The 14,337-nt window shown below is 33.9% G+C and overlaps 1 protein-coding gene and 1 long non-coding RNA gene across 2 annotated transcripts; one reads left to right on the top strand and one right to left on the bottom strand.

The window, feature by feature from the left end:
• Positions 1-1,272: 1,272 nt before the first annotated feature.
• LOC134263232 (uncharacterized) lies at positions 1,273-2,627 on the bottom strand. Its single transcript, XR_009991214.1, has 2 exons — positions 2,368-2,627; positions 1,273-2,167 (listed from the first exon to the last, which is right to left on the bottom strand). It is a non-coding gene; the product is annotated as an uncharacterized LOC134263232 (long non-coding RNA).
• Positions 2,628-8,111: 5,484 nt separating this feature from the next.
• Positions 8,112-9,779, top strand: LOC134263222 (egl nine homolog 1-like; the record flags this gene model as incomplete). The annotated part of the gene is made up of 2 exons (XM_062745536.1): positions 8,112-8,795; positions 9,660-9,779. Coding segments are annotated over exons 1-2 (804 nt in total), but the record flags the coding sequence as incomplete, so codon positions are not given.
• Positions 9,780-14,337: the final 4,558 nt, after the last annotated feature.

Raw genomic sequence — 14,337 nt, 5'->3', positions numbered from 1 at the left:
AAAATATTTTGTAGGTTTCTCCCCATCTTCTATCCATTTACAATGACTTCTTAACAATAGCCCCTTCAATTCATATTTTCTAATTTCCTCTAATTCTGTCTCAAGGTCACTTATCATATCTAGATAAATTGACAAAGGGTAATTATTATACATATCATGTAAAATTCTAAGTTGATTTCCAATCTTTGCTTTGTGATCCCTCCTTTCTCGGGTCAAATTTGCAGATAATTGTATTGCCATATCCCTTATTTTCATTAATAGAACATCAAGAAAAAGATTATCTGGTATTCCTAACATTGATTCATCAATACGATATTCATTATCCGTTTCCCTTATAATTTTTTTAACATTTGTCACAAATTCTTTGTTTCTCAATAAGGAATTGTTAAAACGCCAGAATCCCTTTCCACGTTTAAATTCATTAATAGTAATATCTAATTCTATGATAGAGTGATCAGTCCTATAGCCTGGCATCATGTGAACATCATTTATAATTGATAAGAGTTCCTCTGATACTAAAAAAAAAGTCAAGTCTAGCCTGTTTTACTGGGTTCTTCCTACTCCATGTATATTTTTTAGCATCTGGGTTTTTGATTCTCCAAGGATCTACTAAATTGAATTTTGATTTTAATTTTTCAATTTCAAGTTTATTTTTGGGATTGTTTTCTCTAACATAATTGTAACAGTCTAACTGGTAATCTTGTACTACATTCCAGTCTCCACACATAATTATAAAGTCAGTATCAAAAAAATCATCCATTTTATCACTTATTTCTGCATAAAATTTAGGATTATCTTTATTGTGACCATATAAATTAACCAAAGTGATTGAGTACTTGTTATCCACCATTATATTTGTTATAATGAAATTCCCCTCATTATCACTATAAACTTTAGAAATTTTTATTTCATTTGTGTTATGAAAAAGGGTTAAAGTCCCTCTTGCATCTGATTTTCCTGAACTGATGAGTATGTCATTACCCCATTGGGCATAAACTGAATTTTTCTCTAATTCTGTACAGTGGGTGTCTTGTAAACAATAAATAGATGATTTAAAATTTCTTAAATAGTTTAGGACATCCTTTCTTTTCATAGAATCATGTAAACCTCTGCAGTTTACAGAAGTAATTTTTAACTTAGTCATAGATTACACTACACAGTTGAATAAAGGCAAAAAAATATGCATGTTGCATACTCTCCATTCTTTCACACATATATCAAAAATGAGAAATACTTCCTGTATGGTAACAAAACAAATCAAGAAAATTCATGTATTACATCGCATTGGGTCTTTTTAATTTAACTTAGCCACCTAAATAAGATAGTGAACCGTAGTTCTCTCATAGAAAAAATAATAATAAATACAAGCTCCTCTAAGAACTTCTACCAGTAATCTTTGTAATCTTTGTTGAAATTTAGGTATTTATTACATTAAAAAGAAAAAACCAATATGTCCCCATGTAATTTATACAGCAAACCATAAGCTGCCAAACAAATATATATCCTGAGACATACTACATGTAGATATGTTACAAGTTATCAACTATGACATAACACAGTAGTTCACAGATAACGATACCAAAAATTCTCAATATTTTACAAGTTATTAACAACTAAGGCATAACTCTGAATTTTACAGATATCATCCAAAGCTCAAAACACTGGTATTTTACTTTTAAACATCTGCAGCATACCTTAGTATATCTTTCTAATAGCATCTAAAACATACTTATTATTTGACAAGTAAACAACACGATACCAACTGTAGCATAACTCATCACTTTACAGATATACAAAACCTTCACCATATCATACTCCTACAACCTGTCATCTCCTGCAAATAATCTTGTTCTTATCTAGATCAATTAGAAGGAATCACTAAAAGCGAGCCATTCTTTTTCTCCTTTTTGTCGATACTCCAGAATCACATCGTCTTTCGTTTCACGGATTCTCGTCTTCATTCCTGATTTCATATGCTTTTTGAGCCAGCTCTGCCCTCTTTCTCTTCAAATGCACGGGTAGATCTGTTCGTATTGCATAGCCTTTCGGTAGGGTAGTGTTTCTGGCATGATTTAGTATCATATTACGGTCCTCCATAAGAACGAATTTAACAATGACTGCTTCTGGTGCTTCAGGTTTGTAACTGCTGTTGGGGTTTTTTGGAACCCTATGAGAGTTTTTAATCATTATAGACTCTGCTGTTGACATGCCCAGTTTTTCACTCAAAAATTTCACAATAACCTCGTTTGAAACTTCATTCTCTGCTTTAGGAATGCCATAAAATAAGAGGTTGTATTTCCGAGATCTTAACTCTTGGTATGTAATATGATCTTGCAGTTCTTTTAAAGAAGCCTCAAGAAGGCTTACCTTTTTACTTTGGGGTTGTATAACCTCTGTGTTTAGCTTTTCTAAATCAGTTAATCGGTCATCTTGGTTTTGAAGCGCTGTTTTCATATCAGTTATCTCCTCCTTAATAACGATCAGCGTTTCCTCTACTTTTTTGTCAAGCGCAGTAAGCCTCTCGTTCATTGAACTCTCCAACTTCTGTATTAGATTAGAGAAAAGTTCCTTTAACTCTTTATTTGACACCTCATCATTTTGCGCACTCTCCTTCTCCGTATCTTTTCTCTTCGCCATCTTGCACGAGCTTCCCGAATTTCCTTGTGCAAAGTAGTGACTTACAGTCTGTTGCATTTAACAAAGAGGAAAATACCTGAAATTCACCTAAAACACGAAGGTTTTCACGTAATTAAGAAAACTATCTGCAATGCCTCGTATCAAATATTAATGTTCACTTAGGAAAACAGAAAAAACGACCCTCTGCTCCTTCTCACTTCACGCCATTTGCGCAGCCACACCGGAAATTTTCAAAATAGAGATTTTATTTGTAAGTTGCCAACTGAAATTTGCATCTTAAAATGGCACCATTAGTTTAACACAATGTGCAGATGTGCCCATTCAAATATCTTTGTGCTCATAGAGATGCTTCAGAAAGAACAGGCTGCAAATGAAGCAAAGACTATCCAGATTTTAACTTCCAAAAAAATATAATATATCTCCAACTATCAAGGACAGGCTGCATCGAGTGCAAATGGACATAGTGGTCTACGCTGATACAACGACATATTTGTCCATCTGGTTCCTTAAATATGAAGCCGAACCATGATCCGTTCTTCGTACAAATTCTTTTCCCAACAAATAGTGTTTGTTATATTTTACAAAATAAATTACAGCAAGCATCTCTTTCCTCGTAACACAATAATTCTTCTCTGCTGAACTAAGAGTTCGACTTCCATAAGCAAAAATTCTTTCCCTTCCATCTTAAATTTGAGACAGAACACATCATATAGCTTCATCACTTGCATCTGTGTTCAGTATAATAGATCCACCATTTACGTCTTGGTATCCTAATATATGTGCTTCTTGTAGCTTTTGCTTCAGCTCACAGAAGGCTTCGTCACATTCAGTCGTCCAATTCCATTTACTTTTTTTACCTGTGAGAAAATGTAAACATTTTGCAATCTTGGCAAAATCCTAAATATACTTAATTCAGGAATACTTAACTGATCTAAGGAAACTTATCATTTCTCTAACATTCTTTGGTACTGATATTCTTTTAACATCATCAATTTTAGCGGGATCTGTTTTGATTTCTGCTCCGGGTACAACATATCCAAGAAATGACACTTCCTTTTTGAAAAATGAACATTTCTTTGCTTTCAACTTCAAATTCGTCTCCTCCAGTGTATCAAATACTCTCTGTAAACCCAAATGCTCATCAAAATTCTTTAAAAATTCCTATAGACAACTATATCATCAAGATATAACACAACTACATTCCACTGCAACCCACTCAATGCTCTTTCAATGGTTTCAAGTAGCAGGTGCATTACAAAGTCCAAATGGCATGACAGTGTGCTGAAATAAACCTCCTCGTGGTGTAGAAAATGCAGTTTTCTCTTTATCCCTCTTCAACATCGGTACTTGGTGATACGCCATTTTTAAATCTGAATGATGAAAACCATTCCTATCCAGCCAATGCATCCAGATTATCATCTACCCAAGGTTTAGGATATGCGTCCTTTATTCGGCTTAGCATTCTATCGACGATAATCAACACAAATTATCCAACTCTTGTCCTTCTTCCGAAGCAAAACAAGTTGTGACGAGCATAGACTGCTGAATTTCTCAACAATTCCTTGTTTAAGTAATTTCTCTATTTCTTGATCAAGAATTTCTCGTTAAAATATTGGTACTCGTCTCGCTGCCTCCTTAAATGATGTTTCACCACTCAGATTAATCCTATGCTACACAATGGTTGTTCTCTGTAATAATCCATTTGGGATCAGCAAACATCTCTCCGTTTAATGAGAAACCTTTAAAATTTCTTAGAATCCACGGTAAAATAAATCCTTCTATTATATAAAGTTCTGCTGATGTTAATCCAATTTTGAAAAACACAGATTTATCCCACCGCTGCCACCATATGTAGCGTTTCCGAGCGGTCTAAGTTGTAATTCCTTCGAGTGTTAAAATTCAATGCCAATATGATTATTGATAATCTCCGTGTATAATATCATAGGTTTTTTCCTTGTAATAAAAGTCAACAACTGTTTACAAATGTTTATTAAATCCAAAGTAAAATAGAATATAATCCAAAGGAATTAAAACAAAATAAATCCAAAATATTAATGAATGTAAGGCACTATATAAAATCACTTTACAAAATTCCTAACCACAAATTCTCCCAATTTCTGCGAGGGCCGTTCAAAAATTACGCGGACTTGTTGCACAGAAGAAATATTTGACGACATAATCGGGCAAAATTTCACAAATAATATAAAAGAATCTTTACTTATATGGTCTTCAAAATTTCATATCAAAATGTTGTAAATTGGTATTAATTTTGAGCGATTTTTCAGGACATACCATTAAGTTACGGCGCAGCAAAATCTTCGACGTCAGAAGCATTATAAAAACTTTCATTTTCTCAACATTTTCCCTTGAGTACCTGTATAGTTTGAGTTACCTTATCTACTCAACATCAAAACACCATATTTGTCAAGCTTAAAATCTATTAAACAAGTAAAGAATATTCTTTTTTTTTTTTTAAACCAAAAACTACTTATGAGATATAGTGTGATATTGGTGACTCTCAAGCACGTTCTTTACAGTCCGGATAAAGTTAACTTTTCGTCTATAATATTCTTCCCGTCTTCCCGTATAGCCTTTTTACAGAGGTCTAACTGTCTAAAATTTCAATTTGCTATTTGTGGGCGAATGTCACGAGTAGCCTAGTTTACTACATGTTTATTATTAGGGATGTGCAATTTTATCGGTATACCGGTATATCGCGATTTTTTGTTGCGTGATACGTATCGTGATACAGAGACCTAAATACCGGTCTTTTGGTACATATTATAAAGTCCAGAAATTATTCACTTATTTGTACAATCTTTCAAATTACAATTACAGAAAGTATAAAAAAATGTTGTAAAAAGTGAAAGGAACGGCATCTTACCGTCAAAACGTAATTGATTTTATATACATAAAATTTCAAGAAAGTAAAATTTTGTTTTTCTAGCATATTTTTTAGAAAAATAATGACTTTTCATATAAAATCATTGTAAAAACTGCTTTTAAAAATATTATGATATTATCGTGATATTGTGGGAAAAAAATCGAGATATATCGCGATACGAAATTTTTGGCGATACCCATCCCTATTTATTATGCATATTTTGGATCTATGTTGCCGATTTCTCGAGCATTACACATATTTTAACAAAAGTGTGGTGCGCCCTCAATTCAGGAGACGTCATTTTTACAGTCGTTTTCACGGGAATCGCATCAGAGAAAAATCACTATATTTCTGTTAGTACTTCAAATATTACGTCCGAAATCTAAATACATAATAATATAACAATTTAAAGGTACATTTGAGAAAATTGTTGAAAAATATCGCGAATTTTAGAAAATCAATGAGTTAAATTTTTGAATCCGCATGCTTTTGTTTCAATTTTTTTTTTTTTTTTTTTTTTTTTTTTTTTGTCGTGCGCCGTACCTCTCCATCAACGATATCAACATACCGACAATTTTAGTAGAATTTTTTTAAAATGCAGAAATTTTGCCAATAATTTATTGGAATCTTTAAGATACGTATTTCTGTGAAATCTTATAACTATATGACGTCTGTAAGAGTAAATAATAGCACGGTCCGCGTAATTTTTGAACGGCCCTCGTATATCTAACTCTATCACTATTTCTATAACATCGTCTACTAATTATTTTTAAAAATATCCCGTTTATTTCCTCTATTGACTTCTTTTACTCCACTTATTTTTAACTCCCCGTCCCCGATCCATTTAACCTAGTCTATACGTAATTATATATTCACTTACATCCTCCTCCCACTGATTATAATCGCCTAAATTTCTCCTCCTTAGTTACCGCTAGCTCCCCATGACTTGTCCACAGTCTGGGTCGAACCTCCAATAAGTCTATCTAAGTTACCAATGCAGTACTCTACAAATAGAATGCTACAGAATAACATGAATATTATTATATGGAAATCTAAAATAAAACAATAAAAGAAAAATAATATATCTACGCTATACTTGCGTTTGAAATCTGCAAGAAGCCAATGTTACAAGAATGAAGTGCTGTGTAGGTAAATATATAATTATATATATATATATATATATATATATATATATATATATATATATATAAGCACTAAAAATGACCAACGACACGAACAATAAAAATTGTCAAATTTTCGGGACGCCCTGTCCCTTCCTCAGGACAAAGAAAAAAGTTAGAAAGTCATAAGAACAAAGGAAAAAGAGAAACAAGAACAACTAGCACTACTACTAAACTACTAAACACTAGATATTTACATACTTAATTACATGATGAATTGGAATTTTTAAAAACACTAATAAAGAAAGAAATCCGGACCGCTATGAAATGCGTCCGGTCTATCGGGTATACTCGGGCGAAGTGCGATTTACATAATTAAACGAATTAATTATGCTAATTAATTACGAGAATCAGTAAATCGTACATTGTTTCATTCTCTCAAAATGGCGTAACTTTACTTAATAAAGAATAATCGAAGAAAAATAATGTAGCAGGGATATTTAAACATATGAATTATGATCAATTATAAATTTTGAAATATTTAGGGACTTATTACCGGGAAAAAATAATTAACAAAGGTGTAAGCAATACATAGTTATGAGAGTTGTTCGAGAGTTGGTGACGCAAATTAACTGTAGAATTTACACTAAATTGAGAGAATAATCTTGTTTAGTATCATCAGGAATTGGGTCTAGTTTACGTTCATTCTGGTGAAGTCATTCAGTTTGTTAATACCATTAGGGCGGAATGACTTCAATCTGTGCATCCAGAACTTTTCTTTGCTTTTTCTCTGAGCATCTGTCCATCTTGGGTTATGGTCAATCACCACTACTGTCATGTCCTCCCATTTGTGACCCTCAAGGTTGAAATGTTCCCCAACGGGTTCATTGAGTTTTTTGGTCCTAATGGTCGAACGGTGGTTATTGACTCTCCTGCGGAGATCTCCTGTTTCACCAATATACTGTTTGGAGCAAACTTTGCAACTGATGAGATAAATGCAGTTGTCAGTATGACAGGACAAATTCCCTAGTATTTTGTAGCTGCGGCCTGTAACAGGGCTGTTAAAACTGTCTGTGTCAGTGCTGTGCTTGCAAAGAAGATATATATATATATATATATATATATATATATATATATATATATATATATATATATATATATATATATATATATATATATATATATATATATATATATATATATAGATAGATAGTGGAAGAAAAAGTATTATATATTAATTTCATGAACCTGTGTTTTAAGTTAATATAACCTGTTTTTGACCGCGTTTGACTATGTACAGCACTACTGTACTTGTGCTAAAGTATATGACCCAACAATTTGTCAAGCAATGACTTGTGCAAAATCACTTCAAAATTGATTCAAACTTCCCGCTTTTCCACCTTTTCTGGATCCACCATACGTGTTACCTCTTCAATAAAGGAGACATGAAAAGTATATGGTTGTCAACAATGGATAAGGACGCCAACTCGGAAAGAGTGTGTACTGTGTGTGGATCTAAAGAAAATTTAAAACGATGTACTCGGTGTAAAGGAGTTCTTTACTGTTGTCGTCAGCACCAGATACAGGACTGGCCTTCTCATAAATTAAACTGCAGTCCAAACCAGGCTATCGACACAGCCACGAAACTGAAAGTAAACAAACAGACTAACGTGAAGGACACGTTTTTGCGAAATGGAAACAATGTTAACGATTCTGTAAACAATTCGGGTGCAACTAATAATGATTTCATTGAATTTGGCAGTAACCCCTTCAAGGAAATAAATTTCAAGAGACCACTTTCCTCAGAAGGTTCGAAACTCGCTGAGTTTGTTATCCATTATTTGAACAAAAATAACTTTTGCATCGTCGATGGAATATTTTCTGACACACATTTACGTAAGGTTTTAGATGAAATAAAAATTCTAAATGCAGAAGGGTGTCTGAAACTCGGTCGACTATCGGGAGGTCGTACGAGTGCTCAAGAAGCATTAAAAGTGACCAAGACTGAGATAAGAAATGACACCATATACTGGGCGGAAGGAACGGAGTCACGACATCCCAACATCAACAAAGTGGTGCAAAAAATGGACTCTGTCTTATCGACCCTTAATTGTTACTTTGATGGAAAATACTTTATCAATGGTAGAACAAAGGTACTACAGGCATATTTTACATAAAGTACTTTATAGTTATTGTTATAATGTACATAGGCATCAAAGGTTTAAACCCCCACCCCCACTTTGGTGCAAAGATTTAAGATAGACATAATATTGTACACTGTAAATAATTCCTACTTTAAAATAGCTTTTAAATTTGGGACTGACCCTCTCCCTTCCAAACTGTTTTGCTGGTTAAGCCAGTTTAGTCTTTTAAAAAGAAAAGACAGGCCATTGAATATGTATAGAGAAGAAGAAAATAGTATATGTGCATAGCATTGCTCATTTTTATACATGAGTGCAGTCAGTCATTCTGTATTTACAAAATTACAGAAGTTGAACTTGATACTATATATAGACTTGTGGACGACAGCCCCCCACCCCACCCCCGATATTCAACCCAAGGGCTTAATGGACATTTTTTTCCACAAATTATATTTTTTTACACTTATTCATCAAGTGTGCAATGGGTAAAAATCGTAAAAAATGAAAATAAAAAAAAAAAACGCTCCACAAAAATACCCCTTATACTGTACATGTATATTTGGAGCGATTATTATTTTTTTTTTGGGGGGGGGGATTAGATTTTTCCCTATTGTACACATGATGAAATTCATGTAATAAATATAGTTTGTTGGGGAAAATGTTCAATAAGACCCGGGATTGAATATCGGGGGGTGGGGTGGGGGTGGTTCCTGTCCACAATTACCTACGATATAGCACACTTTTATGGGGGTGGGGTAGTCAAAATTACGATGCTGATTTTCATTGAATAATTACTTCATTTCCACTTTTGTATGTATAGCTACGAAATGAAAGCTGCTGAACATTGAAAAGCTCAAAGATGACATTTTTCTGCAGGCCATGATTGCATGTTATTCTGGTAATGGTTCCTACTACAGACGTCACGTAGATAATCCGAGCGGCGACGGACGTGTAATCACGTGCATTCTCTATCTTAACAGAGACTGGAGGCCTAAGGTTAGTTTACTCTACACATATATACGTAAGTTTTGTATAAAGTGAGCACTATTACAATATACGCGATATAAGATAGTATGATTTTTAATAAAATTTTGTTATTCTTGTATACTTGAAGAATGTCTTAACAGTTTATAAGAGTTATGTTTCTTTTATCATGAACAGATCCCGAAGACAAAGTAAGAATTTGCTCCAAACATTTTTTGATATGATGAGTGTTCCCTAATTTGTATATATAAGGAAGTTCTAAACACTAATGAAATTAATATTTTTTTTACTTTGAAAATATTGTACCAGGTAATGTTGAGCATATTTATTTTAAACATGTGGTACCTGCCAAATTAATTTCGCGATCAAAATTCAGTGCTAAGAAACAGAAATTTTTTGGTACCCTGGAAGTAGAGGTGTTTAGAGCTCCCTTAAAGAATAGCAGAATAACAAAAACACCTCTTAGAGTGTAATAATTATACTTTAGATTCTAGACAGGTGGTAGTCTTTTTTTTTCCCCACTATGGCAAGGTTTTCTACACTACAATTGAACTACAAAATTGTTACAAGGGCACTGCAAAGCTGAGCATCCCCCTCTCAAAGAACATTCATAATTATCGGTAAATCAAAACAGCATATGACATCGATCCGATACAAATTACGTCACTTCCGTTACGTACAAGGATTAACTAACACAAACATACACAAGCGCGTTTATCTCCCCAAACTCTGACGTGAGGGGGTAATCTTAAGGAAAATTTCTTCTCTGGTTTCTGACTAGATGGAATATTTAAAGTACATTTGTTGATATGTCTAATATATTTAGATGTAAGAGATTTAAAAGGCCATATTTTTCTTTCCTCGTCACAGTTATACAACTTTAAATAGAAATGGTAAACTGCGTTTGAAAACTAGCAGGGACTATATTTTTGGCGGAATGGTGGCGTATGAAAATATCTTCTTTTCTGCCTCTCAAAATTATTATAGAACATTGAATTTAGTTATAATTTTTACGCAATCAAAGACTACACGAAATTTTCAAATGTAAGTTAAATTAATAATAAGGTACTACTTTTCAAAATATATCAAATAAATAAGATTTTTCACACATACTAGAACTATATTAGCTTTTAAATCCTAAAAAATTAAGAAAAGTAGAGGAAATTCGGATCAGCAAATATCCATTTTATCTAATTTATCCATGTCAATTTGGTAATATCATCTTATAGGCCCTATATGGTAGTATTTTTTCCTGCAAGTAGGGATCCATAGTTGGAAACAGTATTTTTTTTTTATTCTTAATTCCAGGAAAAAGGTAATGACCTTGACCTGACCTTGCCTGTAATATTAAACAGTGATATTGTCCTCTTGATTCTGTGAAAATTTCATTAATTTTTAAATACAAGAAATGTGAGAAGAATCCTATCTTAAATGCTATAGCTGAGTTTCGCACAGAGAAGTTGAGGTACATTTACTTACTTGTTTATCTCCGAAAACTAAAACATTCAAAAGGGATGCCTTATAACTGTAAAATCTTAGCCGTGTCACATCAGCTAGAATTGCGTTCCCGCAGATTTGCACGGCGTAGAAATTTTGGGTTTTTTTGTATTGCCTCGGAAATCAGGAATTTTCAAAGACACCTTTAAAAGATGAAGCTGGCACGATGTCCTGAGGGTGTCCAAGACGTACTTCTGAGTTCCCGCAGTGTGCTACTGCGCTAAGATTGCCATCATTGGAACACACGGGCTTGTGTAGAGAAAATAGCTGGTGAAGCGAGTAGGTATCCAAAATGGCGTCCTCCTTTGTGTTTTTTTTTTCTCTGAGATACTAATTTTTTTAAACTGATTTATTTTCTCTACACAAGCCCGTGTGTTCCAATGATGGTGTCGCTTGGTTTGTCTCAGGACTTTACTATTAGGCCTACAATGAACGTAAAAGTAAAGTCGTACCCAAACTAAAATATTTGAATATTTTATTGGTAAACTCAGATGCTTTCATTTTATCCATGGCTGTTATTTCATTTCTTTGCTTTTCTGTTTGAAAGTATTTGGTTTCACTTTTTCCCAAAATTTGTTCAATTTGGACTGAATCTGGGGTAGTACGAAATATTCTCTGAGTCACGTGTCATACTTTCGTTTTCTGCAGAAGCCAAGGAGTTGTCGATGTAAATGCAAACAAAGAAAGATTAAAACTGCAAATAGTAAGACCTTCAATAAAAAACATTAATTAAGGGATATGAACTGGCTCGTATGTCTAGTTTAACAATATTAAGCGAGAAAATAGCTGATGAAGCGAGGTGGTATCCAAAATGGCGTCCTCCCTTGTGTTTTTTTCGCCGAGATACTATTTTTTTTAAACTGATTTATTTTCTCTACACAAACCCCTGCCCCTGGGATCGGAACCCACGGGTTTCTCTCGATCCGTTACACTGCATGTAAATGCAGAAAACCCGTGGGCTCTGACGATATAAGATTGCTCATGACTTATTAGTTGTCATTTTGTTTTTGCGGGTACCCAATGCGCAGACTGCGCTCATGACACAGTGACACTACAAAGGACTTCGAGGTCTCTGTGAAAGCGCCATCGAAAGTTCCAATGCGTCGATACCCAATCGGCAATGCGTCGATACTGCAGTACCTTTAAGCATCGTCTGAGTGCGCGAATTTAGCTGTTGTGGCGCTGTTAGATACTTTTCCCTGCTGTAATGATGGCCTTGCGGCGATTCAACTGTGTATAGAGCGCAGAGAAACGCGCACTTTGTATATCTAGGCGATGTAGAGTTTTGACGCTGTTTACGGAGATTAAAGTAAACAAAGACAAGCAAGCTATATACGTTTGTGTAGATAAATTATCGTACATGACATAGGTATAAACACTGCCTTTTCTCTGAAAGTGTAAATGAGCGCGATTCTAAGGGAGGGGGTACTCCGTGTAATTTGGAGTTAGATATCTTGTGTTATCATTATACTATGGGTTAAAATTTACTCCCAAAACAAGTGCCTGTGATGTGCCTCGGGATCGCCGTGAGAACGCAGCCTTTGGTGTGACAGGGTTTAACTTGCAAGGCGACTGTATTTATCTTGTCTATAACATCTTCATGTCTGTGTATAATCTTGTTCTGTACACTGTATCTTTAAAATCAAAGTACTGAGACAGTACTGAAAGACGGGGTCAAAATAATCATGCTAGATTTCACAAATGTGATTTTTTTACGAGTTAAACTTCAGTTTTATATAATAACAACTTTATTTTTTCATTAACATACTAAGAACAAAACTATGAATAATATACATTCACATTTTTTCATTTTATTTGATTTGAAGTAGAAATTTTAATAATTGCTCAGTCTGGAAACCTTTCTGAACTGCTTCGAATTTCATCAGGTACGAACTAATAATTTTTCCGGAAGTAAACAATGGATGATGCGTACACAGTCATAATAATACGCAGGATAGTACTTTGTCTACTAGTGTTATTTACAGTTAATATTTTCAGTTTTAAATTATCAAAATACTTTATTAGTTGAGTTAGACAAAGGTTCATATCAATTTCTTCAGTTTGATACAAAATGTTTATGTTTTGATCGAAACAATTTCTGCACTCTTTCGTATGCGTAGATTTAATTCATGTGTTATCACCACGGCTTCCGTTTTCTATTTTTAGGCCTCTGAGAGTAAACTAAAAGACGGGGTCACGTGACCCCGTCTAAATACTATTCAGAAAAGAACCAGAAGTCTCTGTCAAGTCTGTAGCTCTACTGGTTTGTACTTATAACAAAGGATGTAGTAACCATGGCAACACTGATCATCATAATCAAAACCGATGGACTATTCTATGTATCTTAATGTAGTCTACTTGTGTGCCAAGTTATATTGAAACCAGACCAAACCTGTAGAAGGAGTAGCATTTTAAAGGAATTTCACAGAAAATTCTATTTTTAGTAACCATGGCAACACCGTTCATTGAAATCAAAATCCGATGCTCTGTTTTATATACCTTTGTGTAGTCAACTTGTGTGCTAAGTTATATTGAAATCAGACCAAAACTGTAGGAGTAGTAGCGTTTTGAAAAATTGTTTACAGACAGACGGACAGCTGGACAGACGGACGACGGACACCTTACTATCGCATAAGCTCTTCTGGTCTCTGACCAGTAGAGCTAAAAATTACGCTAGGAGCATTTGTTTAATAAATGATTTAAATTCGTCTAAAGGGAAATTTCAAGTTCCATCTTTTAGAAAATTAGAATGTCTTTAACTCAGTGTTTTAGTGTGTGTGGAATCTCTTTTGTGTGTGTTTTTTGTGTGTGTGTGTGTGTGTGTTTTTTTTCTTTTTTTTTTTATTTTCCACCATTTATACATACATGTATGAGCAATTAAAAGTTTTGTAGAACTTCTACCTATACTTAACATTTATTTGGCATGCATGCACATACCCATTTAAAGTCTTTACAATGAGAAATTGCAACTGGAACAGTTTATTAAATACATATATTCTCATAAATCATATTATCTATGCACTTCCTTTAAATACATGTAAATGGTATTTCTTTGGTTAACCAGGTCGATTTT

Source organism: Saccostrea cucullata, unplaced genomic scaffold (assembly GCF_032062105.1).
Source record: "Saccostrea cucullata isolate Sc308-1 unplaced genomic scaffold, CSIRO_AGI_Scuc_v1 ctg2843, whole genome shotgun sequence".
Lineage (NCBI taxonomy): Eukaryota > Metazoa > Mollusca > Bivalvia > Ostreida > Ostreidae > Saccostrea > Saccostrea cuccullata.
Note: the sequence above shows the minus strand (reverse complement) of the source record. Positions and strands in the feature narration are given on the sequence as shown.